Genomic DNA, 27,922 nt, shown 5'->3' with positions numbered 1-27,922 from the left:
AATATTTTAAAACTTTAATATACAGTGCTTCATAAATCATTACTAAAAACACAGGTGGTAAAAATCAAATCGAAAACAAATAAGTTAGACTGTAGTAAAAAGCACTTGAGATTCCTTTCCGATTTCATCATTAGTGTGAACCCCATATGAAAATAGCATAGAAAGTATGCAAACATAGAATTTCATTCATATATATTTTCTAATCTTTAGCTAAATAAACCTTTTGTCCCCTTTAAAATTCCCTTAACCAACTGGATGAAATGAGGAAAGTTTACATCTGTGTGTTTGTGTCGTGGCCTCGGTTTCATCTTGAATTCTTCTTTAAAACAACACCCCCCCCAAAGGAAATATAAATTAACATACCAAACATGTGAACAGTCTGCAAAACTTTTTTTTTTCCCATTAACTGGCGTACAGTTTAACATTTGACCTCAAAACACTCTCTCACGCACACTTTTAACAGTATGTCCACACACACACACACACACACACAAAGTCTGTGCATAGACCCAGGTTCAACTTGTGGAGTAACTGGTAATTGGAGCTATTTCTTCCAGTTGCTCCAAACGCCCCACTGTGGTTTGTCCTTTAAAAAGGAAAATAACCCTTTAACCCATTTGTTGCTATGGCAACAAAAGCTGGCTCCAGGTCGAAGGGCTTAACATAGAGATATGTAGAGACAGACGGATCACAACATGCCATTTCCATAGTCCAATTCAGTGCCTGCTATCAGCAACAAGGTAAACAGAAAATAAGTCAACCATAGATACACGTTAGGGTTAGATAGATGAACATATTGAGCTGATATTGGCCAGGCAGTTTGTCCACATCAGATGTTATGAATTCTTTCCTAACCACCACTATACAGTCAAATCTGCATTCAAAATGTACAATATTTGCACATTTTTTCATAAAATTATTCAACAGTTATCCCAATGCATTTGTAAGCTGTGTCACGCTGCCATTCAGTAACTGCTGACCCACATAGACAAGGTATCAGCACAGCGTGTTAGTGTCACAACAATCTAAACACAGTTTGAGACACTTATCCATGCATGGAAATAGAGAGAATCCATTCTTCTAATTTTTCTGGCATAAGAGGCTTCAAATTAAGTCACCAAATATCAGCAAACAGTGACTTTAGTGTGAAAATATAAGTCTCATAACAGGATTCAGAATCCCCTGTAAAAACCTGCTAAATTTGAGTAAAGTTTGGTTTGCAGTAAAGAATACTTCTGCCTCTTGTAATACCTTCTTGTTGATGACAGTAAATAATTTTGTGACATGTTTACAGTCTATGTAAAAAACGTAAACTCTGGCTGAAATGTCTGAATAGAGGGCATATGTTATACACTCTAAAAAGAAAAGAAAATGTATGACTGATGTCAGCATTCACAATCTCCTGTTAAAAACCGCAAAATCTGGGTTAAATTTGGTTAGCAGTAAAGAATGCTTCTGCTTCTGTGTGTGTGCATCAGCAAATTATTCATTATCAAGAGAACGTGGACAATGTAAAAAGTGAAAACTAGACAAAAATTTTTGGATAGTAAGCATGTAATAAACATTTATATCAGTTTCCAAAACTTTAATCTGTCCTGTTTGTCGTCTTTACCACTTTGTTATGTGTATCTATAGAGACCTGTGGTTTCAACAGTCCGAGTCAGTACCTCCTATCAGTTACAGGGCTGACAGTGAGGCATCCAGAGCAGCCAGTTGTAAGCATGACACAGAGAGGGCGAGGGAGGGAGGGCTTGGGCGCCCAGGTAATGGGGTCAACTTGTTCTATTGCACATACGTTTCTGCCTTTTCTTCATTTCTGGCTTCCAAAAAAATCTCACAGTTATAAACAGGCAGCAAAGTAGCATTATTTTAGTTTTTTGTTTAAATAAAAAAAGAAAAAGAAAAAAAAAAAAGAAATATCTATGGACAAGTACAGAAAAGCGCTCTATAAGTTGCAGCCAAAACCAGGATATAATAATAATAAAATAAAATAATAATAATAATAATATTAATAATCATCAACAAGAATATTCACAAAAACAACAACCATATATAGCTACACAGGCAGAAAAAGTAACGTTTACCTGTATACATATTTATAAAAAAAGGAAAAAAAACAACAGTGTAAAATTGATTGTCATTTCAAGATAAAAAGCATCAAAACATCCAAGGCATCAACAGTGAGGAACAAACTGGGAACTATAAAAAGTGACGAGGGCTGGAGGGGGATTCACAGAACTAAAGCCCAAATGAACAACGCTCACAGAGCACATCATGCGTCTGAGAAAGCTTTTGGCAGCCTTGAGTGCAGAAGAGCGGCGAAACAAAGGCAACAGTTTGCACATGCCATCCATCCGTCTGTCTGTCTTAGTGCAGAGAAACTAACAGCACGACCCTCCGTTCGTTCGCCTTGCCTCACTCCCCCAGCTGTCAGATTTCAGTGTTCATATCACCAAAACTTCATCCAGATGGGATGCAGCTTAAGCAAGCGCGAGCTGCGGCTCATCGAGAGAGAGAGAAAAGGGGGTCCAACAAGTTCCACGCCTGTCAAAGGACACAGGGCGAGACTCGAAGTGCTGAGGAAGGCCGCGGCCTGGCATGGAGAGCAGGACAGCGCCGAGAGGTGGCATGGCTTTGATTTGACCAAGCCCTGTGACCAAGAGAGGTAACTCTTGAAAAGCTTTTCAAGCAGAGTAAAGGGGTCTTGGTGAGTTTTGGAAAGCACATACACACCCGTTGTTACACACACACACACACACCCATTGTTACACACACACACACACACTCAGTCCACACATTCACAAACACATACATGGGAGTAAATCTGTCCCTGAATGTGCCAAGCAACGGAAGTCTTCTTGTTCCACAAAATATACACAAAGTTTCCTCCTCCCATCTTTCGAGAGTGAAGCCACGCTGCATGGAGCAGTCAGTGTGTGCGGCCTTCCTCTTACTGCCAGTCCTCGTCGTCCTCATCCTCCCTGTCCGACGAGTCGTCATTGGTGCTGTCCCCGCCCACCTGTCGCGTCCCGTTCTGCTGCCGTGCAGCGAGGAGGGCGGCGGCCTCGGCGGCTGCTTTTGCCGCCGCTCGTTCCTCTGCCTCCTTCTGCCGCAGCGCTGCGGCCTTCTTCTCCTGCTCGGCGTGGCTCTTCATGTGGGCGCTGCGGCTCTTCACCTTGTAGAAAATCCTACAAGAAAGAGGGAAGAGCTTATTGCCAAATCCCCTTTTCAGACATGGAGCACGTAACATTTCTGGCTTCATCAAGCTGCTAAAGTTGGGGCCTTTTGTCATTCAAACATACAGTATGTGTGTGTTACATTAATGTCGGTCTTGTGCAGACATGACAGGACAGAGAAAGTGGTGCACTGGAAAGTAACATCAAGGATAGAAAGTGTCTCACAGCCTGCCTCAATGATGGATAAAATGATAAAATGATCTCAAAGCCGTTATAAATTAATAATTAATTAATGACCACTGTGGGCGCGAGGGAAGCTTGCCCTGCTGCTCACTAGTGAATCCTCTTATAAACTCATCATTTTAATAATTTCTAAGATGGAGAATTCTGCTGCCTATATTAAAATGTCCAACAAAGCACAAGATTGACCAAAAAAACAAGGTGTCAAGTTGTGACTCTCACATTATTCTTATTTTCTCACAGGCTGTATCTGAAGCATTTTATTGGATATTAATTTATTCCGTGCAGTTGGCACGGATGCAAATTTAAAATATGAGGAGGGAGGCAGCTGGTCTGATTATTATTATTATTTGTATGAGATTTTTCTTTTGCTCTGCACCACAAGAGGAAAAAAAAAATTGGCTTGTCCACAGCCAGTTTATTAAACTGATTTTATTTTCTTTGTGTAAAGGAGATGACAGTTTAGTGATACATGTATTACAGCGCTCTTAAGAAGGAGGACGTGGATTTAAATCTCTTTTTGTATATTTAACCATGTGCTGCTGTGGACTTAATCTGGCAGCATTCAATTCAGACTTGCGCCGTGTTGGAAATGTTGCTTGGTCGCTTAATGAGACACGATGTGTAAAACTTTCATTACATTTACGTAAAGAGGTGCATGTCTGACAGGGAAAAGAGCAGTGTAGGGAAAAAAGAAAAAAGCAAAAGGCACTAAAGCAGCAAAATCCAAAACAAAACTTCAATATGAGCAGAACCCATGAGTCTCATCAGCCAGACTGTGAAATGGGAACAGTGAATGCAAAAAAGGCTTTACTGGGTGACTAATTTAGTGTTCCAAAAAATGGGTAAAAAGCACAAAAATAAATGGCCGAAACATACTAACTGGGAGCCCCCTCATCATATTTATTTATGATATGCTGCAATAATACTCAGGGCTTAATTGGGTGCTAACACGGGCAAAATGTGCTCACTGTTCAACACTACATGTACATTTTCTGTTTCTAAAGTCAGTACTTTTAAAATAATAGTTATTACTCTCTTGGTGTGACTTCATAAAGACTGTGGTCAAAGTTCAGTGTGATGCTGGAAATAAGGGCTGGGTAATGACAGAACAATGAATGAATCATAGCATGTGACACAGCAGTGGGTCTGTAGCTGCACGACATGTGCAGTCGTGTGCACTGGGACTGAAACTTTTCCCAAATTATGCAACTTTCCAAATCTTTCAATGACTGCAAATGGCTAATAAGCCTAGTTGGATTTCATGTAACATTATCAGCCTCTGTAGTGGTGCATAATCTATAATGAGCACACTTTGAGCAGGGTAAGTATTTAAAACGGTGAGTGAAGCTCTTGTCAAGTCATTGGGTAGAGTTGCATTGACGAGAGGCGCGATGTGCTGTATCTACTCTGTGTTTCAGTTGCTAGGACACAGTTGGCAATAACAGGCCCGGTGCTGCCAGAGGACGGGGCTGTTATTTAATCAAAGCATGACAGGATGGTTTGGTTCTTTCTAACACCATGAGACACTTGCCTCTGTTTACCGATACATATTCCAAGTGGGCAATAGCAGTAGCAATATTTCCTGCACAAATTCTGCATTTTATATCTGGCTAGTTCAGTCTAAGGGCACTTATGTAACTCAACTGACTGCTGCTGTCAGCTTTGCAAAAGTAAACAGAGCCATGCCAACGTCTCCAACACAACAGCAGTGACTCTTGTGATATTTCTGATCACTGACCTGCCACATTTCTTGCAGGGGAACTCTCCCTCCTGACCAGCTGCGCCTTTGTTCCCCGTTGAAGGGCTGGTCTTGCGTGCATTGCCGTCGTAGCGCGTTTTGGAGCTCGGAGGGGGTGGATGAGGAGGGTGGATGACCCGGGACAGCGGCTGGTCCCTCCCCACGTCCTCCTGACTTTTCATGATCAGGACGGTCCCAGGCTGCGCACACAGTAAAAATGAGAGGTGTAGTTAACATGAAAGCTTCCAAAATGTTTAACACAGTCACTGAGAGCAATTATGAAATAAATAATGAGCCTGAAAGAGCACCTTTTATGTAGGATAGTATTACATGCAAACATGTGCCACTTAACTAACATACATACATACATACATACATACATACAGTTTAAGAAAACAAAAACACGCACAGCCTGGCACTTTTGTGAACAACTTATTATGTGTGCCACGGTGGAAATGCAATGCGAATAACGAGGATAAGGGTTTCTTGTGGAGTCATTGTTTTGCTGACAGGCATAATGTGGTTACACAATCCAGAGAGGCGGACATCAGCCAAGTTATCTCATCTATAATATCCAGCAGGGGGCAGCAAATCCAACAGCCTTCCACCAGGACAAGTCGGAGAGTTCAAAACGACAAAAGTATAAAATCTGATCAGGCCAACTCCTGTAATCAGGAACATGCAGTTATTTAATCCAAAATAATGTCCTTTTTTTCTTTATTAAATGGTAAATGGACTGTACTTGTATAGCGCCTTTCTAGTCTTCCGACTACTCAAAGCGCTTTTGTAATCCTTTATTATGTTCCCTTGAGTTTTTAAAAGAGGTCATATCCTTTATAATAGTTGTATATTTTTAAATGTGCAAACCCACAAATAATAAAGAATAATAGAAAATAACTTGTATGATCAAAGTACTTTCATGGCTTTGATAAATTAGACTTTTGCTTAAATAAAAGACAACATACAGTAGACATTAGAATATTAATACCACAGTAGTGATTAACTTAACACATTTTAGTACTGACCTGCGTCTGTGGTTTATCTTGATTTTGCACGGTTGTATTTTTTATTAACAATGTATTTCATTAATAACGTTAATATATGAAGGCTTTTTAAAAAATAAAAGTAGGGGTTGTATTTTATATTCAAGAACTAGCCATTTTTGTCAGATATTCTTTTTAAACGGCATATACTGGCTGCTACAGAGAGTGTTGCATTATGGGTTGTTTGTGGCCATAATGGTGCTCGGCTAGCATTTTCGTGAAGTGCGTTTTTAGTGAGTCGGTTCTATAAGTGTTAAGGAAGCCCAGTTAAAACTATGAGAGTTTGTGATGGCTAGTCTGATGTGTTTTGCTGCCACAGAGGAAATACATTCTTGACGAGGGAAAACGAATTAAAAGCAACTGCCGACATCTTTACTGCAGAAACAGACCAGGAACCAAATAATTCGTCAAGCTGCCAAGAATTACCGCCGTCACAGAATTTCAGGATGAGAAGCTCAAAAAGACACTGCTAAAAATGCTAACAGCACTTCCAGGAGTCTGACAGAAGAGTGTGTGAGTATGTGACTCAAAGTAGATGAAGCATTACCTGCACCTGAAGATATACTTGGACAAGCTACACAAATGTGCACATGTATTTCATGTTTCACTTTTTACAATTACGAGAGAAAAGTCTTCAAGGGTGAGGACTATATTATCGTTAAACTATCAGTATCTACAGGACTAGTCTGAAAGTGTATCAACTAAAAAAAAAAACTTTCAGAGACACGTCCTTTGCTGTAAATAAAAGTAGGAAAATGAGGGCTCAAAGCAAACTGATCACAAACTTAAAATGGATAAAAAAAATAGTTATGATACTGTTCTCACTCCAAAAATGGATATTTCTTCCCATGACAGTGGTTACACACTGGGAGTTGGTTAATGATGGAAAGTACAGAACAGTGATGTTATGGGTTACAGAATGAAATAATATTTTTTTAACCTATTTCATATCTTGTGGGCAAAAACACTAGGACAGTTTCTGCATGTGGGATGACATTAAAAAAAGCTTCTCCCTTATCTACTTATTCAGTCAGAGGTTCCTTTCCCATGCAGAGCTGATAATCAATTTCGCACTCACATTCTCAGTGGACTGCAGCGTGTGTGTCACCCTGGTGGGGCCGACATCCTGTTTCCTGTCAGCTGACCCTTCCCACTTCCTGTTGTCCTCCTCCTGTTGTGGCTCCAATCTGCGAGAGCCCTGCTGGCCCAAGGAAGAAGAGTGTACGTGTGAGACACAAGCCTCTAGCAGAGACATTTATTTGTAGTTCAAACTGCATCTCTTGAACATTGGTTTTAAAGGTATTTCTTTGCGCAGTTAACATCAACCAAAATTGTACCTGGAATGTTCCCGTGGATAAAATAAATCTCTGCGTCTACTTTTAATGCTGAGGACATAGTTGGAGTGATCTGCAGCCGTTCAAGTGGTCAATGAGGATATTCTGAGCTGCGTTACTTCTGAACATTCTGCAGTTCCACATCTAAATAAAACTCTGCTGTTTCATGTTTAATCATATCACCCTGCAGTCAAACAGTCAAGTTCATTCTGTTGATTTCTAACCAGATCAGTCTATTAGTCCCCGCTGACTGGAGACGACGCTCTTGGAAGCACTTCTGCAGAAGCTTGTAACGCATTTTAGCTTTCAGTAAAATAATTTTAAATCAATATTTTGTGTCTTACGGTTGTTTTTGGGACACGGCCGTTTGTAGCAGGTTTGTTCTGCTTAATGTCAGGATCTTGATTCTCCCTGTGGAGGCTTAATTCCCTAAAATGACCAGCTTTAAGTCTATACATCAGAAACAAAACACATCTGTTTCTGCAGTACAGAATAAACATGGAATGTAACTGACCTTGTGGTCCATCTCCTCCTCAGTGGTCCTGCCCTCAAGAGGCTCTGCCTCGCCGTAGGTCAGCGTCCCATTGCGGCCGATCTTGACATGTTTCTTGTACGTGTAGTAAAACTCCACACACTGCGCCACTGACTTAGTGATCACCTGTAAACAACACACACATTCCCTTTTAATGGAGTTTTAATTTCTTTCTCTCTCTCGCTCTTTTTTTTTAATGTCACTGCATTATATTGAGCACATAAGGTCATATTTCAGGACAACTTATCAAAGGATAAATAATTAAACAAGAAGGAAACATTGTTCCTGAGTGACTGTGTTTCCCTTTCCCCGCCCACCCACAGTCAGGGAAAATATTGTGCTCACAGTTTTTTTGGGGCGGAGGGTTTTTGTAAACTGTTGGTGGAGGAAATCAAATCAGCACTCCCACAGCTACTATGTGGCCCATACTAGGATTAAGAGTTTTTATTTTCCCTTTCTTGTGTTTGAAACCACAACATACCTGTTTCTGCACCATGAAGAAGTCCTTCTTGTATGCAGCGATGCCTTTGTTGAACTGCCGTCTCTCAGCTGCAGTCCAGCTGTCTGATCCTGGGGGGGGGGGGGGATAGACATTTAAAGAGATGCAGCATGTTATGCCCAGTTTAACACTCAAAAAGTATCTACTTCCAGACTATATTCTGAATGTGTGGAGACCCAGACAAGTTCAATCCCACCCCCCACCCTTAAAAACCACACACACACACTCAAATCACTCGATAAACAATGGCTCTCCTATCTTCTGCTTGGGATTAACCACATGCTGTAAACCCCCTCCCTACTCCCCTCATCCCGTTGACCCTGACAATCCTCCACAGTCACTCACTACCCCCTCCACCACAACCCTGACACTCTCACTACTGCAGCTGCCATTGCTTTGAGGCAAGGCAGGGGCCTTAGTAAGTCACTGTTTGTATGAAGAAGTAGGGGAGGAGAATGCACAAATGGAGAAATTGTAGCACAAACATATATTCAGAATTCATCTCGGCTGAAATCTGGATTTTCGACTGAATACCAGCTGTGTGGGGTTTATCAGATAAGGCAATAATGGACACCAGAAAATTATGACAATTATTTCAGAATCAACTTAGTCAACTTTCTGTGACAGAACCTTATTGGTGCAGTAAATCTAGGGCTGCAATTAACAATTATGTTCATCATCGATTGACCTGCCTTCTATTTTCTCCATTAATAGACTGTTTGGTCCAGAAAATGTCAGAAAATAGGGAAAAAAAACGTTACCTATTGACCATTTCCTAAAATCTAAAAGTTTATATCTTCAAATAGCTTGTTTTGTCTGCTCAACAGTCTAAAACCTCCCAAAAAAACCACAAAATCCTCCCAACTGAGAAGCTGAAACAACTGATCGATTATCAAAATATTCGACTTTCTGTCAATCATCTAATCAAATAGGTTAAAATTCTATTGAAACACGAATAAATGCTCTTTCTATATGACTTACCTGAGTAGTGGTAGTTCGCCAGATGATGAGACTTGGGGAAAACTGGATTCCTCAGCATCAGGAGGGACAGAGCAGCCTGAGAAACAAACAACATTGTAACATTGCTTGAAAGTGAACAAACATGGCAACATTAGCCCTTATACAGCAGGTCCTCTCCTGCCAAGCAAGCTGACTCTTGCTCTATTAGGCGCTCCAATTGTGCTTTATAAACCTGTAAAAATACACCAAATCAAACAATGTTGCTTACAGGTAACCAGGCAGCGAGATGACCATCGTTCTCTTTTTTCCTGCATGTATCAGGTACCCGAGTGCATTAAACCACACGGGCTCTCGGCTGCTCTTTGAGCAGCATGTTACAAAACTTGTACAAACTTGCTTTTATCAACTAAGGAACATTGTCAGAATTCATCTTATGTTAACTTTTAACAGAAACTATTTTACATGCTTTTACCTCATCACGCCTGGATTACTGTAACAGCCTTTTGACATGCCTAAATAGAAAAACTGTAGACCGGAGACAGACAGTACAGAACTAAGCTGCCAGGCTTTTAACCAGAGTAAACAGGTTTGACCACACCCCCCCCCAGTTTTAGCCTATTTACACCGCTTCTGCTACGTTTTAGAATTGATTTTAAAAAAGGTGCTTTCAATTACTTACAAGTCACTTAATGGTCTGACTCCTCAGTATACTTCAGATCTTTTATCTCCGTACAACCCTGCTCGCACCTTGAGATCCTCTGGCAGGAGCCTTTTGTGTGTTCCAGGCTCTCAGCTGAAGACTAAGGGGGACAGAGCTTTTGAAATAAGAGCCCTACTCTGGTCAGGCTGAGTCAGTGGCATCTTTTAAATCTAAGCTTAAAAACACACTGTATTGCACTGCCTTCCCTGATTTCATCTGATTCTAGTTTTTATTTTTTATTATGGTTGGTTTCTATTATTGCTGTGTTTTATTTCTTTTTATGTTATGTTTTATGTGTTCTTTGCTTGTTATGTGAAGCACTTTGCAACTTTGGTTTTGCTATATAAATACAAAATATATATATATTATTATTATTATTATACTCTCTATGCCATTGTCAAAATAAGAATTATCTTTGTGCTCTTTGAGAAGAAACTGTCAGACTTGTGCATGAATGTTGAAAGACGGCAGTTTGAGCCGGACTGCTGCAGAGAGTGGGCGCTTTGACAACCCCCTACACCCCCCTCGTAGTTTCCTTGACAACGCTGGACCACTGCTGGTCGCTTGAGCCTGAAAGCTCCACCACTACTACTACCACCACAAAGCACTCAACTCCAGCTTGTACATCTTCAATAATGGAAGTGTTGATTTAGGATCGCTGTTTAAATCACTGTGAAGACATTGTAAAGATTTGAGAGTCTTTTCGCTCTTTGGGTTTTGGACTGTTGGTTGGACAAAACAATATATTTGAAGACATCTCCTTGGGCTCTATGAGGTCTCCCCCCACCCATATCTGTTTAATTTTCTTTAATAATAATAATAATAATAATAATAATAATAAATATGACTGTATCCTCTACTGTTGATATTTCAATGAGGGTGACGTGACCAGGAAAGAGCCACTTGAGATGCTGCCTCAAAACGTTTAACAGTGACTATTTGGCCTCATTACCACAACCAGCACTGAGCACATTGCCCCTTTTTGTTTGTTAAATTTTAAATCAGTGGCACGGCAGATGTGTTGTCATATGGTGCGTTATATTTGAGCGTGGCAAAGTGCTTGAAATAGCTGTTTTATAGAGTGGTCAAAAATGAGCTCCAGTTGTGCTTGAAGGGTTTACATCCTATCTGGTTTATATCTGTACTGCAAGCTCAACTAGCCCTGATGATGAGCTCTGATGTCATTAGTGTCTGACAGTGATGCAGTAGGTATGAAATACAGGATGTATCATTGCTGCAGTATAGGTGGAGCCCCATCTGACCAATCAGATTTCTTGGTGACACTTGCAAGCTTGTAAACATTTATGACTTTTTCTGACCTTCCTCGGGCATATTTACGACTTAAGATGTTTGTCTGGTTGCTCAAGTTGCTTTCAAGTACAGCTAACAAATATTGTGTAAACCTGACCATGTGCATTAAAACCTGATATAATTACAACAAGGGATAATATACTGTGTAATGCTGTACATTTCACCAGGCATCCTGAAGGTAGAAAGCAAAAGTCAGGGCTTCACTCAACATGATGAGGGGAAAGATTTCTGTCTTTGCAAATATCTCCGGACAAAACAAGGTGGAACATGGCTCAACCGCTCAACTAGGGCTGCAACTAACGATTATTTTCATTATCGATTAATCTTTTGGTCTACAAAATGTCAGAAAATAGCAAGAAATACCCATCACAGTTTCCTAAAGCCTGAGGCGACATCTTCCAAGGTCTTGTTTTGTCTGACAATCAGCCCAGACCCCAAAGATATTCAGTTTCTAATCACATAAGAAAGAAAAGCAACAAATCCTCACCACTGAGAAGCTGGAACTAGAGAATTTTTGCCATTTGTGCTTGAAAAATTATTATTAAATCGATTTTCAAATTAGTCGCTGTTTAATTTCCTGTCTTTTGATTAATCGATTAATTGTTTCAGCTCTACAGTTAACCCTGTGCATCACACCTCACTGACAGCATGTGCAGCTCTTCTGTTCGACACAGGAGCATCACTCAGCCTCTGGCTAAATAACCAAACGGCTTTACTATCTATCTATCATCTCACACCACCACAGAGTTTCAGTGCATAGCATACTGAAAGTCTACAGATCAGTCATTTCCGTTCAGTAATCATTGACAGCTCGGATGAAGGCATTCAATCACTACATTTACATGCACACAAGAAACCAGGTTAGTGGAAGATATCAGGTTAATGCAGGAAGTCGGAGGACGTGTATCTGCACTGCTGCAGCAAAACTGATTACTTTAAACGTCGCATTCACATGCAGCTGGTCAGTAATCAGATTTTTAATCTCCTACCTGCTATGTTTTTTGAACTAAGCCTGGCATACTTTCAGTGTATTAGTGAGATGTGAAGGTACAGCTTGACATGTTTTTGTCCTGGTTGGACTTTGGATTTAATTATTTTGGATACAAGGACGCACCGCTTTGAATAATGATCTTTTTTTCTCCGTCCCACCTCACTAATGTCACAACAATGCTACCTGCAGTCTTTGTCATGCACTTGCACGTAAAACACCCTGTCAGAACAGGGTTAAGGGAAGAACCCAGTTACTTAACTGCATATAAACAATCTGATTTGTGAATTGCTGTAATCTGCTTCTGTGCAAGACTTGTTATTAATGCTACCATGGAAATAATGAATGCAATTATGTGTGAACTGTGCATGAGGCTTTACATTTTCTTTAATTCAAGAAAGGAATGCTAATGCTAATTATTCAATTTCAAAATGATTTCCACTTTAGAAAAATAAAAGTAAACCCACTATTCTCTGTTTGCTCTTTCAGTCACTCTTTAAAGCCCCTGAAAAACTGGCTTGGATTTAAATTATTTTTCTATGACATTAAATATTAATGACTACAGAAAACATCTTTACGTATTATATATTAATAATTTACCACTTAAAAACTGAGTTAACCTGCTTTATCAGTAGTGTGCAGGTATGATTTGATTAACAGCGACCATCATCAGATTCTGATTAAAATGTTATTGATGATTATGATTCCTGATTGGTGCACAGAAGTATGTGATGTTACCTTTTTTTCCTACTGAACCCGGCCCACTTCAAAACAGTGAGCAGAGTATAGAGAAAAACACAAATACAGATTTCTATCACGCAAAATAACAATGAAATTGTGTTATGCAAGATCCCATCACTCAGAGAAAATACGTTGTCACGGCATTTAAGAAATATATTTTTTTTATTTTAAATCTCAAAAAATCCTTTAAAATATTCTGTGTGACACTAGATATTTTAATAGGAACACAGGTTTTGCACTTTCTGTGTGTCAAGGAAATCTTTATGGGAAGAAAGCCTGACTGGAGTCTACACAGTGCAGAGCACAGCTCATTTTTCCTATTCATCATGGAAATCCCTGCCTTGTCGGTCAATATGGATTGTTGTGTTGTCCTCACCATTATGTCCCCTTGGCACTCATACAGACAATGGTGGGCTAACTCCTGGTTTGTGCCTCCTCCACAGAAAACACTGGAGCAGGCAAGGTGCATGAGGTCTTCCACTGAAAGAAACAAGAAACATTGATTATGAGCAACAGATGAAAAACTACACTTTTTTAAATTATTATTTTGCATACAGTGGTGACAATATTCTCTTAAGCTTGTTAGGGAGAGAATGAACTGTAAAATGAAATTAATGAATATTAAACAGTACTGTGTGTGTAGTTTTATTATGTTGTTTATTTTTTAATTATGCAGGATCAGCAGCCAAAACAAACTTCCGCACAGTGACATTTAAGTATATTTTACCATATTAAATAGCGTCCAATACTCCAATATGCGTCCCATACTTCTCTCTAAAAATGTAAGTATCTAAATGTAATACAGGAGAAATTAAGAAATAACTTGCTGCTTGAGACATCCTAAATTGCAAAAGCTTGATGGTGAATTATTGAACACACTATTCAAAGCAATAACAACAGAAAGTTACTTCTGTATTTCAAAAACAAGGAAATGACAGGGCATTGACACACTTCAGCCTGAGTCTCAAGTTATAAGAAAAAAAGAAGGAGAGTCGGTCTTTTCCTGGTGATTTATATACAAAAACATAATTAAAAATTTATTCTAGGAACAGAATGTCAACAAATCCTCCACAAAAAAATCCTGCTCCTGCATCAACAATCTGCCTGTCAGTATTTATGCTTTCAGTTTCAGGTGATGGTAACAAATGTGAAATACTGTATTTGGTACTTTTCTTACCTTTCTCCTGGAAGCCAGGTTTTTCCTCCAGTTCACTCAGTGGAGCCCAGACCAGCTCCGCTCGGTGATGATCCAGCTCGACAGCTGACCGCTGTCTCAGCTCTGGCACCTCCGCCTGGTACCGCGACCCAATATTTATCCGTCTGGGAACAGGACATCAGTGTGAGCGACAAGGCTTTGAATTTGATCTATTCAGAAGTGCTTTTGCTGTTAAGTGGTATCTATTCACTCTTAAATATTTCAGTCAAGACATCATGTATCACTATTGGATTTCTTTTAAGAGTAAAGCTCTTGTTTTATTTCTGAGATCATATTTTGATTTCTTGGCTTTTCTTTCGGCCATGATCTTTAAATAGTCACCGGAACATTGTTGAGGCACTCAGGCTCAGAGCACTGCAATTCTTGCACTGTTTTGAATTCAAGCTTGTTATACAGCTCTCTTGTGCTCTCAGCATAATGAATAAAATGCAAATTCCTTTCAAAAATGTGTATTTTAAAACAGAGTGCACTTCTTAAATTCACAGAACCGAAAGTAAAAAGGATCCTCATCCTGGTGTGGGACAAAGTTCATGTTCAAGTAGGAAGAAAGGCAACTGTCAACTGAAACCAAATACCTCAGTGCTATAGTCATTAAAAAAAAAAAAAAAAAAAAATCATGCTGTGTTACATTAACAGACAATCCTGTTCAAGCATGCACCCTCCCTTCCCCTGCATTTCCAGCAGGCCTGCAGTATTTCCAGCTGAGTGTGTGTATTCTGCCAGCCTCCCCCAGGGAAGGTGTGCTGCTAAAAGTTCAACTGCGATGGCTCTGATGTGTTTGGGAGTACACCAGGCCCAGCTGAAAGAAAGATTATGGGAAGACTCACTTGCTCATCCCTGACTAACTGCTGAACAGCTTGCACAATGCACTCTCATAAACTGCAGTTCACTGTCGATACAACTACAAGAAAGAATCCTTGACTAACAGTTTAAGTGTTAAACTTTCCTGCATTCCTGCACTGGATTCAGATTGCCTACCTACCTAAGTATGATGGATTCATAGGAGACAATGCAGCATGTAATCCAGCGTAACTTTATGTCATTGATATCAGCCTCACTGTTTACTGTTTTTACACAGAGCTGTGTTAAGCTACTGCTAATGCAAACAGAAAATCTTACTGCTGCTGCTTTACATAGAAAAAGTGTTAAAACTTGTGAAACAGAGGGTGGCATTTATTGTGAAGCCACAGGAAAACGCAGTATATTTAACGTCAAGGTTAGCAGTAACCATGATCGGTTATCAAATATAAGCCTTTTGGATATTTTGGACAGTGGATTTTTAATTCTCAGCAAGGTAACAGGTATCACATTGCAGTTGCGGTTATTACTGGCTGACTTCTTTACTAAAACAATGTGAGTCTGTTTGGTTGCACTGTAAACAGATACACCAGTTGCTCTTCTGTTGTATTTCTGACAAACAGTACTGTAATGTTAGCCAACATTTGCATATCACACTGAAGTCAGGTTACTTGAACAACGAAAACCACATTCTCTGTGTATGTATGTTAAAAAGAGCACAGACACAGGCCTCTAATGTACGTAGTGCCATTAGTTTTCAAAAAGGCTTTAAGGCTTTCATTTGACAGTTAATATGGAGTTGTTACGATGAAAAGTGAGAGAGACATTAGACTGCATAGTTAGATCAGAAGGCGAATGCTGGCACTTATGCTAGCAGTGGATGACAGGGCAAAAGATTCCAGTGGTAACAGTGGCAGAGAGGAGGGCCGCTTTAAAGGATGGGTTTAGAATTTCAAGAAGTCTGTGTTCCTTTTCACGACATTTCATGAGTCAGCCCAGTGTTATAGTTTGAGTAATTGATTGCAGAACTACTACTCCAGCTATGATAATGCACTCTTCTGAGTATCCATATAATTCATCTGAAAATGACACACAAACCTCTAACCCGCCATTTCCATGATGGAATAAGATGATTTGGGGATGTTGGGAGGGAAATACTCACGGCTCTATGCTGACTGGAGTGGCCTCGCTGATGGCAGACAGAACTGGTGGTGTGATGTCACAGCTGTCTAAAAAAGAAGCAGCAACACAAAATCCACTCAGTGATATTATCAAAAAGGCTTCTGTCATGATCAAAGGGTTGTATATTGATTTGCTGTTGAAGAGCTAAGAAAAAATCTCTATCTTGTAGGTTAAAAACAAGAATATTTAATGAACGTAGGATCATTCAGTGTGGCTTAATTCTAACATTAATTACTTACCAATCATACATATAGTCTGATATTAATTATGGGAAATCACTGCCAGATGCTTATTACAAGTCTCCAGAGCTTCATGTTTGATGTCCCACAGTTTAGATGTGCTGTGGATAAATCAAGCAGGACTTCTGAACGTATTTGTTTTTTATTTTTAAACTTACTGGAGCGCAACAGGCTGCGTGTTGCTGACTTGGGTGTTGCAGGAGGTGGCAGACCCTGGGCGCTGGCTGCAGCAGAGGACAGGAAAGTGGAGAAGTAGAGGCCAGAGCCCTCACGAACAGGGCTGAGGATTGGCGGAGGTGTGTAGGGGGGCATGGTAAGGGGGTTGTCGGCGAGGCGAACGGGGGAACGTAGGTGGCTCTGGTAGGGTGTGATGCTGGAGTAGACAGGAGGGGCGATGAATAAACCAGGTTTAGGCGGCGGGATGAAAAGAGGTTCGGGCCGAGGACGCCGTTTGGACTTTTTGCCGTCATCGTCTTTCTCTCCTTCAGTTCCTCCATTCTGCTGAGGAAAAATAATTTTAAGAGGTAAATTTATCACAGGAGTCTCTCTGTGCACTGTGATACCTCATTTTTAATTTTAGGTAAGAACACACACACACAAAAAAAACTCAACGACAGTTACACATGCTCATACAGTTGGCATTTTGTGTATTTATCCAGAAAAATCCTAGAGAGAAAGAAGGCACCCCAACCCTCAACTGTATGGTACATAATGTACAGTATGGTAGTGCTAAACCCTGATAATCTGCTGATGATCTGGGACAGGGCAACCAGTTCACCAAATCCCCCGGGAATGAAACCGGGAAAGGGAGAAAAGTGTGGAAGACTGAAATGGGGGCAGGGGAGACATGGAGCATGGTGGGGGGAAGGGAGTGTGTTGGCGGGGTGATGCGGCACAAATTCAGGGATTTAATAGCTGGAGTTTAGACAAACTGAAAACAGACTGAGGAAGCCACTTTAACACCACCCTACTACCTACATATTCTTTGTAAATTAAGTTTAACAAATAATGTATGTAAAGGTATAAAAAATGTACCAATTCAAAAATGCCATCAAAGTACACCAACTGCAAAAACAAAAAAGACAAAAAAGAAAACAAAAGCAGCAAAGAATGAATAAATATGTACCCACCTGCTCTGAGCTCTCCGACAAGGAGTTCCTGAGTGAGCGTCTCCGTGTGACGATGACCGAGGGCTTGTGGTCAGCGCGGCCAAGGTCCTGGGGGTTTGAAGGCCTGGAGGGCCAGTTGGAGGCCAGGGCTCCTTCATCTCTGTCAGGAGAGGAGGGTTCCTGCCTTCGCACTGGAACAGACACGGGGATGACAAGCGGAAGGAGGCTGTCGTCCCGCTGCCGTTTGGTGTCCAAACCCTCTGAGTCAGTTGGACTCCACGGCCTGTGGGGCTCCTAATAAAGACAGTGGATGAGGTGTTACAATGCTACTTATAAATTGATTTCCCCTTAATACAAGACATCAAGAGCAACACACTGCTTGCACAGTGCAAATGTACAAAATTGTAGACAGTAAACTAGAGCTGAAATCATTCAAGTTTCAATTAATGCACAGAAAATGTATCAGCAATTTTGATGAGCAAGTAAAGTGTAAGTACATTTTTAAACTGAAAATATCTGCTGTTTTCTATGATTGAAAACTGAATAACTTTGGGTTTGTTGGGGTTGTTGGTCAGACAAAATAAGCTATTTGAAAATGTTAACTTGGCCTAGGAAATTGTAATGGGCCAAATGATTCATCCAGAAAATAATAGTCAGATTAAACAGCTCTACCCTAAACATCAACATTACGTTCTTGTGGACGTGAAACACCTCAAGGAGGTGAGTGGGCTACTGTGAAAGTTAAAAGACTGATTTGAAGCAAAAATCAAAGAGACAGCTTCATCCTGTTGTTGCTTGCTATAGAGGCCCTTGTTGCAACGTGTGAAATTGAAGCTCACAAGCTCATCATCAGACTTTCAGGTGACACCTTTTCAAATACATGAACTAGTAAAATCAACTTGCGTAGCTGATACAGTACACAACAGGTTCAAAGAATCACACCCCCTAACAACTTAAGTAAATAATTGTAGTTTAGCTTTCCAGTTTAACACCCCACAGCACAATACATCTTAAACTAAAATTTACTTGTGTGGCTGTTAATTCAACTGGGCAGGCTGCCAAATAATAATCAATACAGTAAATGGGGAAATCTAAAACCTTTTTACTTACCTCACACAAAATCACAATACAATAAGAGAAAATTATGTCAATACTCCAGTGGAGTGTTAACAGATAGGTCGAGGCAGCATTAAACAAGCCTGAGGTGTATTCCTAAGTGACAGAAGAAAAAACAAAAGATAGAATTTTTTTGGCCATGTCTTGGATGTTTCAGTGAAAGCCTTCCCAAACAACTCTTTGTGCACCTTGATACAGTACTGTTAGGTGCAGCACTTAAGTGACAGACCTTGCATACACGTCAAAGGAACCGTCCCCAAAAGCATTCTTCACATTTTTTCTTTTAGGAACCATAATGAGTGGGCCTTTGTGCTTTAGAGCAACGATCAATTCTGCAGCAACTTCAATGCCAACTATATCACCACATCATAGGCCAGTTGAAGACAGATGCATTATGTCACTGCATCTTAATGAGCAGAGAGGCATGCAGCAGTGTGGCTACGCTGGATCTGTGCTCATTATTGCTGGTGGAAAACTCCAGCTCCTACACCAGAGCGGTGGAGAGAGATTCTGCTGAGCACTGCAGGCAGGGCAACCCTGCACCCCTCCCAGTTTAGAGGGGGAGGGGGACGGCAGGCGGGGCCAGGCTGGAGTTTCTCTCCTTTGATGGGATGGGGGGAGGTGTGTAGGCATGTAACCAAACACACTGCCTGTATGATCAGCTACCTGTGAACTACAGACGTACTGACTCAGTGCTATTTGGCAACAGAACTTGATGCACAATCAAGACATTCAACACATAAACACAGATAAGTGTATGACTTCACACGTTACAGTCAGGTTAATTTATCAGGTTTGTTCCCTGACATCTATTGAAAGCTGGAAAGTCACATATGAAGCTGTTGGTGAATTATATGTTTACCTTGTGACAATATTCACAATGCAAAGTCTTGTTTTAGCTACAGACAAGGCAGAGCTGAACAGCTCAGTTCTGTGGTGTATACTTCATTGGGCATTGATTACATTCAGCATCTCTTCCAGCGACACCTTAATCGCAAACAACACAAGTTTTGGCACAGTTTTTCTGGCAGTTGCTTTAGGCCGTTTGTTCCAGTTCCCGCTCTTGTTCGGGGAGCTAAAGTCCCACTGCAATTATACCCTGTTATAACACTAGAAAAATAGATTTTTAGCTCTCGCCGAGATATTCGCAATTAAGGCTTCCAGCTTGCAGCGACGAGTTTAGATATAAACTGCAAAGCAATCATCAGGATTCAGGAACACTCAGTCCTTTTCTGTTAAAGCTTATTTCTGTGGTTCTTTTGCCGGAGAGAAAACAGCTGAGAAACAGATGAGTGAGCAAAGGAACAAGGAAAACAGAAACAGAGGGACACAGAGAAGGAAAGGCATGGGAGAGAAAACAGTAAAAAGAAAGCAAGACGAAGAAAGAAGAATGGTCAAACATTTTGACAGTCTCAAAATTGAACTGAGCACTTACCTTTACAACATGTGATGGTAGAGACTCCATTTCCGAGGCCTTCTGAGCAAGGGTCTCCAAGTTGACCTCCTGGGACACCCTGCGTTTCCTGCGCGTGCTCTGGATGACACCGGTCGGGGCTGCCTGGATGTCACAGGCCCCGTTCTGGGAGCCCAGCGGCCCCGGGGCAGCCTGATCCGAAGAGACGGAGAGAAATGGGTTGTCGGACGGCGCTCCGCCTTCCTTGGAGAGTCGTCGTGATCTGCGAAGCTGCGTTTGGGATTGGAGTTGTGTCTGGGGTTGGGACTGGGACAGGGGCTCAGACTGGAGAGGGGGCTGCAGCGGATCTGAAGGCTGCTGGGGTTCTGGGGTGATGTCCTGGATAATTGGTTCCTGGATCTTTGGGGGAGCTATAGCAGAGGACTCCTGGGAGTGTACCACCACAGGCTGTGGATGAGGGTGTGCATTTTGTGCACCGGGGTAATAGTCAAGCACATGAGGGTTTTGTTGTTGCAACTGCTGATGTTGCATTTGCTGCTGAATTTGGAGCTGTTGCTGCTGCTGCTGTTGCTGTTGTTGTATCTTTTGTTGCTGCTGCTCATGCTGTATTTGTTGTTGCTGCTGTAGCTGTTGCTGTACATGTTGTTGATGCTGAATGATTTGTTGTTGCTGCATTTGTTGATGGTGCTGCTGCTGAATTTGCTGCTGGATTATGTGATGTTGTTGCTGGCGTTGTATTTGCTCTTGCTTCTGCAGCTGCTGCAACTGGTGTGGGGGTTTTGCTTGAGTTGAGTAGATAGGTGGGTTAGGTAGGGTTGTCCTGTTGCCTTGAAAGGTCTGGTAGTAGGCTGGCAGGTGCTGCTTGGGCTGACCAAAGGCCAACTGGAAGGGCTGCAAGACTGAGCTTCCTCCCGGATGGGATGTGCTATGCTGCTGGGTGTTCAGCGCCCCAGGTTTCAAGGTCTCCTGAAAGGCCTGGGACTGCTGCTGCTGCTGCTCCCAATCCATTCCCCGAGCCTGAACTGCATCCCTGTACGCTTCAACTGCAGGGTTAGGCCCCAGAGGCTGCTTGTCTGCAGCTCTGTTAGGGGGCTGTTGATGTGGCTGTAAGCCAGAAGTCTCGTGCATCGACTTCACAAATGCATTCTGGGTCCTTGAGTCTGTTACATTAACTCCTCCGATGTAATTAGCAATGTTTTGTCCCCAGTTAGCCATGGTATTCCAGGAGGCAGCTCTCTGCTGCTGGGACAGAGATGGCTGCTGCTGACTGGGCTCCTGGTGGGCCCACTTCATAGGCACAGTCTGCTGATAATGACCCCTGCTCTGGTCACCCTTATCTGGGCTGAAGATGACAGAGTTGAGGTACATGTGAGTGCCCTGTGGATTGGAGGTCACAGTTCTTGCAGCCTCGCTCGGTCCGGGGTCTGAGGCAGTGCCACCTGGGACATAATAGGAGCCCTCGGGGTGCTGAGAAGTTTCCTTCATTGCTACGCTTTGTTCGTTGAAAAACGTGATGCGTTTGCCTGTTCTTTTGGCGCTGGGTTTCTGCTGGGCTGGTACACTCATGACGGGCATGAATAATCTGAGCAAGGGGAAAATTTTCAACCAAACCAACTATTAATGCTCCACTGGGTCACTTAAATATATCAATCGAAAAATTAAAAGGGTACCTACAGTAAAATAAAGCTGTAAAACTACATTGACATTAGTGTGAGCGGTAGCAAGGTCAACCAAGATAATCTTCTCTTCCCCTCTGAAGTTCTTTGTGACCCACTCAGAGGTCGCCGGCCTGGGGTGAGCAGATCTGAAGAAGGCTGTGTGTTTTTCTTATTCATGGGCAACACCCTGTATAAAGAAAATGAGAGAGAGGTCAAGCATTGAGCCATCAGACTAAACAGGTCCCCATAGGGGGGTCTCATTATCATCCCTGCCTTAGCCATGTAAAAACCTGCTGTTTGCTTTTTCAACAATAGACCTCCATTGAAAGGTATTGGGTGTGGGAATAGTGGAGGGGAGGGGTAGGTCTAAACTGTGTCATTATTCGCTAAGCTCATGTGACACAGGGATAAGGTCCTGCATGCAGGCGAACACGTATACCCAACCTGCATATAATATTGGAACCTCAGAAATGCAGCTGATAGAGATAGCTTAATCAATAGCTCCTGGAAATGTCATTACAAGATATTACTTCATCATGTTTAATGATGGGCAATAACATCAGCACTGCAGGACATACACGCACTGAAAAAATGTTCATCACTGAAGCTCACTTACAACACAAGCCTCTCATGGCTCGACCAACCTGTAACAGACAGGAAGCTCGCTTTCCCGCCACACTACCAGAACAGACAGCAGGTTGAACGTGATAGAAACCAGTCTTTTTTTTACAACTGTGAGACTCAGAGGTGAAAAAAAAAGGGAACCCATGCCCTTTGAACCGTGGCTGCAGACTCAAAAAAGGAAGGGCATCTGAAAGTGAGCAAGCATGAGTCACGATGACACGATCTATGCGAGGGAAAAAGAGAGCAGGGAAAAAGTCAAAATGGCCTTGCAGGGCTTTGATAGCTTGTAGAGGATCTTGACAATTGCCATGGAAACCCGTGATGATTATCAAAAATATTATCCGATGGCAAGGTTTTGGAGCAGATTTTGCCACAGTGCAATCTGCCAAATTTCAAGATGCACACAGATCCCGACTGTTTATGTTTGAATTCCAATCCTTGCTTCATCTGTATAAAATAAAAGCTCTTGTCACTCTTGTGTAGCACTCAACCATCTAAACAGAAAACCGAAATATTTTTTATCGTTGCGATAATCACCATAATCAAAGCACTTGCCTGCTCAGGACTCATGTTACAAAACAACAATATGTCAATCTGATTACATAAATTAATAGTAGAATATCTACAACATGGACTTGGCAAAGGCCATCTCTCACAACCTAGGAAGTGACTTGCAATCGTCACCCTTTACTCTGGTGGCCTAGTAAAACACAAGCTTCTTAAAATAGACAGCTGCAGCTGTTCAGATCCTGCACTGGCTCAGGGGCACCACTGACTGAGGAAACTGAATGACCAAGCACTGGGGCTAACAAACAGTGTGTGTGCACCAGCAAGGCCATGTGATGTTACACATACCTATAGCCATGTTGCCAAATCCTATAAGACACTCTATATGAAAAGGTGCACATAAATAAATCACCATTTCTTTGCAGAATGAGCCTGATTTGGAGCAGAAACATAGCTGCTGATAACAGAGCGGCCACGCTGTGTGAGCAGTCTCTGTGCATTAAACAAACGCACACACACACACCATCTGAGGTGAGGATCATCGTGACGCATCACAAGTGCAACCTTACACAAGCTCGGGGTTTAGCCCAATAAACAAAGTAACACGTTAAATTGGCTTAAAATAAATGTCAAGCACCATAAGCCGCCCTAATCCATCGCTGTTTCCTAATTTAAAATCAGCCCGTGTGGCATGGCTCGCACACCAGGCAGCGGGCATGCGAGGCCTGCAGCGTGCAAGAGACGACAAATAAATAAAATATAAAGAAGGAAAACATGCTGAGTGCTGAGTCCTTCCACGACAGGACTCTTCCTGCGTCCCCATCCACATCACTTTCTGTGGCCAGCCAGCTCAGCGCTATTTACGAGAAACCCTTTGTTGCTGGAAACGGATTATCCAGTCACTAATGCCATGTCCCGTTGCAACAAACCGAGCCAACAATGCAGCCCGTATGACCAAAGTGTGGTGGCATACCGAATAAGCAAATAACCACGGATCGATTCAACTTGTCAACACGGTTAATACGTTACGTGTCTCTCTCTGTGCAGTCAATCCGCTTTGGTTGAGACATTAAAAAACATCCTACAGACGAGCGATTGATCAACAGCAGTGCGCGCCCAGCTCGTCTCAGCGAGGTAAACAAAACTTTGTCAGCAAGCTGCGGCCACAATAACATGCACTGTGGAGCACAACAACGCCACAGTCATCGACACCGCGGCTCCAGCCCTGTCTGCCCCGATACTTACTGTGTTTGTCATGAAAGCTGCTACTAGCGGCAGCTCAGTCCGCAGGATCGCACACTCGCAGCTCTGCGCGGCCAGCAGCGGCAGCAGGCCCGCACAATACAGACCCGCGATGATGACTGCATACATCCCCAAGGTTGACTCATGCTATGCTGCTGACCTCACTCACTGGTACTTTTTCCCCCTCACCACCACCCCCAGATACTTTTTCCCTTCACCACGACCCCCCCTCCCGCTATAAAGTCAAGAGAAAAAGAGGATCGATGTCGGTGCGTAAACAGAGTCCTTCCCGGTCGGACACTGAGCGCTAATGTACAGAAACGCGGGCGCAATGCCGCCGCTGTCTGTTGCACATTATTGCACTAGGATTGCACAAAAAAAAAACTCACACTGGCAATGCGGCCTTTTGCTGTACATCGAGTCTCTCCGTGGCTCTGCTTGTCTTGTGACCCCCACCCCCCCAAGCCTCCAGCTCGCTGGCCACACCCACTTCCATGCCCATAAAAGGCCTTCCTCCGACGTGCGAGGCGCTGTAATTTACGGAGCAAGATCCCTCTCAGTCCATGCGGGAAATTCCAACACACATGGGAGGATGAAGATGACTGGCACACCCGCCTGCACTCCGTTTTATATTCACTTTTCTTTCCGATTCACACACTTTATTTATTTATTTTTTTTTAAACTGACGAAATTTCTCTTGAAATGCATGCGCGGTGTGTGCACATGACACAGCAAGCAGGGTCTTATTCATGGAAGCTACAGAAAGGCAGGCCAGAGTGTGGGCTTCCTCCTACAATGTAAAACATTCATAAATAAATAAATAACTTTAACAAGTTCAACTCTGTAAGTCCAGATTTCAAAGAGCTCCATGACCTCTCTAAATTAAAAATACTCCTAGGAGAAGGAGACTATGTATCAACATGCCACAACCTGAGGGACAGTAGACACACACACAAATACATGCATAGGATATACTGTGTGTATATATATATATATATATATATATATATATATATATATATATATATATATATATATATATATATACACACACACACACACACACACACACCAATCTTAATATTGTGTTAATGTTCATATTACTGTTATTGTGTGCTATCCAAATATTTGGACACATTTTGATGCTTTGGCAACATTGTTTTTGAAACTTTCATGACAACAAAGCCCTTTGAATTGAGTTGTGTGGGAGAAAAATGTAAAAAAATGCAATTTCTGTTTATATTAGAGCAGCTGGTCATATTTTCAGTATTAAATCAGCTTTTCCAAATAATAGTAGAAAAGTCTAAAGCAGTGAAATGCAACTACATATCCATCACACATTAACAGATCCTGAATTTATGTAAAATGTTAATTTTTATAGTCTTAACAGCAGCCAAAACTCATACAAGTATTCAACTTATTTTGAGACAGAGAAACGGGAAAAAAACAACAAACAACAGTCTCGATTAATCTGCTGATTATTTTCTCAATTTATCATTTGGTCTGTGAAATGTCAGAAATGCCACAGCGGCGTCTTCAAATGTCTCCTTCGACGAATATTCTTAAATTTCAAAGACGTTCAACTTAAAATGATACAAAACAAGAGATAAGCAGCAAATCCTCACATTGAACCAGAGGATGTCTGGCATTTTTGCTTGAAAAATGATTTAAGAAAGTTTAAGAATAAGAAGATTTAAGAAAGAAAAAGTTAGAAAGACATAAAGTCTCATTTAGGATAGTTACAAACAGTATTAGGTTAGCGTTTCACTGGCCTAATTGGCATTATTTTGACATCTCATAGCAGGAAAAGCACAGCTATAGTTAATAATATTAATATGGCTGTATTTCATGAAGGTGTGCCAGATCCAGGGAGCTGGTATTGTGAAAGCCAACTTACTGGGACACCCCCTTAAGCAATCATTAATGTTATTAGTTACCCCTGTACCTTTCCTGTTATGTCGAGTGAAATAGTCTGCCATGAAAATGCCTATTTCAAGATAAAGAGAATAGTTTAGCTAGCCTTTGTTGTGAGCTGCCATGTAGGACAGCGATTTGCTATACTGTCAGTTGTTCAGTATAAGTTTCATGTGAGTTTCAGGATGAAATCATGACTCAGTGAATCCTAAACCAGGCCCAAATGTTGCAAGGCGATCTGTGGCCTACGCAGTGATGTAATGTCAAAACAAATAAAACAATAGCTTAGGTAAAAAGTGACCCTGATCACCATGAGGCAAACATCTGTATAAAGCAGTCCTGAAAGAATTTGCAGATTAATTAATTACTCAACCAACCAACCAACCGGAAGTGAATCAATATTGGTAATTGGTAACGATTAGTCAATTTATCGATTACTTGTTCAACAGAAAATGAATCTGCAACTAATGAACATGCAGGTGTTCTTCACAGAAGACATTTTGACATGTCACAAAAGGTGAAGCACAGGTGTAAATGATAAAAAATGAATGATGGCTGAATTCCATTTAGCTGTTGTGCATGCTGGCTCACTGTCACTGCTTACTGGGACACTTACCTAGCCATGGTTACTGTTATTGCGGACACTTGTGCTTTTCCTACTTTGACAAGTTGAAATGTCCAGGGGTCAAACTGCCAACCTACTAGCAAATGATGCTGGAGACTGGACATGACCAGGCATGTGTAGTCTCTCTCTCTGGCCCTTAAAATAAAGTGCAAAGCCTGATAACATCCACAGATTGATGGGGTTTTGATTGTTGGTCCTACTAAACAAGCAATTTGAAGGAAATGGTGAGGGACACGTTTTCTTTATTTTCTGGCATTTTACAATCCAAACTCTTAATCGAGAAATGACTTGTCAGATTAATTGATGAATGCAATGGTTGCAGCCCAAGACACCAATATCCTGTATTTTCTCCACTTATATTGAAATGCATTTTTAAAAATGCAAAACAAGTTTTTTTTTTGACATGCCAGTTTTGAAGGAATTAAATGTCAATTACTATTGACTAGCAGTAAAATAATACCTGACCAATACTGATACTGATTTTTAGGACTGACATTGTCAAAGTTAGCATATCACTGCATATTCTGCTGACCATGTTAATGCCACAGTAAGAGTAAGACCGGACATATATAATACAAACTTTAGCTACAGGTGATATACTATGAATGCCACACCGGGTGTCTTTCCTCTGGGAACTTGGGGGATTTTAACATTTCTGTGTGTGTGTGTGTGTGTGTTGGGAGGGGGGGTCAGGTGAAGCTAGCTATATTCACGACGGCTCCTTGCGGCTAACGTTAAACACATTAATGCGGCTAATAAGAGCCTACTAAACCATCAGTTGCCACATAAACAAAACACCTAGCACGATAGCATGCAGTACTTACATTAAACTCTGTCCCTCCATGGCACATGAGTCTTCATTTCCCCGTTTTGACGGTGCTCTGCTGCAGCTAAAGTTGACGGTAAACTAGCCTAACGGCAGCGACTTACTAATGAAACCCCATAAACTTTTTATATTTTCAGATTCCTCCACAAGTCGTCACTTCCCAGTTCCACTTTGAAACACTTTTAGC

The 27,922-nt window shown here is 41.6% G+C and overlaps 1 protein-coding gene across 9 annotated transcripts; it reads right to left on the bottom strand.

The window, feature by feature from the left end:
* On the bottom strand, positions 1-27,887 carry mideasb (mitotic deacetylase associated SANT domain protein b). Of its 9 annotated transcripts, none has more exons than XM_044167186.1 (14): positions 27,734-27,887; positions 22,014-22,184; positions 20,361-21,921; positions 17,831-18,103; positions 16,859-17,201; positions 16,442-16,508; positions 14,443-14,585; positions 13,642-13,745; positions 9,547-9,622; positions 8,548-8,636; positions 8,049-8,192; positions 7,279-7,401; positions 5,158-5,357; positions 1-3,188 (listed from the first exon to the last, which is right to left on the bottom strand). In XM_044167186.1, exons 3-14 carry the CDS (start codon positions 21,912-21,914, stop codon positions 2,951-2,953), a joined length of 3,354 nt encoding a protein of 1,117 aa, XP_044023121.1. In that variant the 5' UTR covers positions 21,915-21,921; positions 22,014-22,184; positions 27,734-27,887; the 3' UTR covers positions 1-2,950. The 9 variants fall into 9 exon arrangements, with proteins under 9 accessions (XP_044023121.1, XP_044023119.1, XP_044023125.1 ...); XM_044167184.1 differs by lacking the exon at positions 27,734-27,887 and adding an exon at positions 24,374-24,565; XM_044167190.1 differs by lacking the exon at positions 27,734-27,887 and adding an exon at positions 24,374-24,565 and having other exon boundaries at positions 16,859-17,198.
* Between the last annotated feature and the right edge of the window lie 35 nt (positions 27,888-27,922).

Source organism: Siniperca chuatsi, linkage group LG15 (assembly GCF_020085105.1).
Source record: "Siniperca chuatsi isolate FFG_IHB_CAS linkage group LG15, ASM2008510v1, whole genome shotgun sequence".
NCBI lineage: Eukaryota > Metazoa > Chordata > Actinopteri > Centrarchiformes > Sinipercidae > Siniperca > Siniperca chuatsi.
Note: the sequence above shows the minus strand (reverse complement) of the source record. Positions and strands in the feature narration are given on the sequence as shown.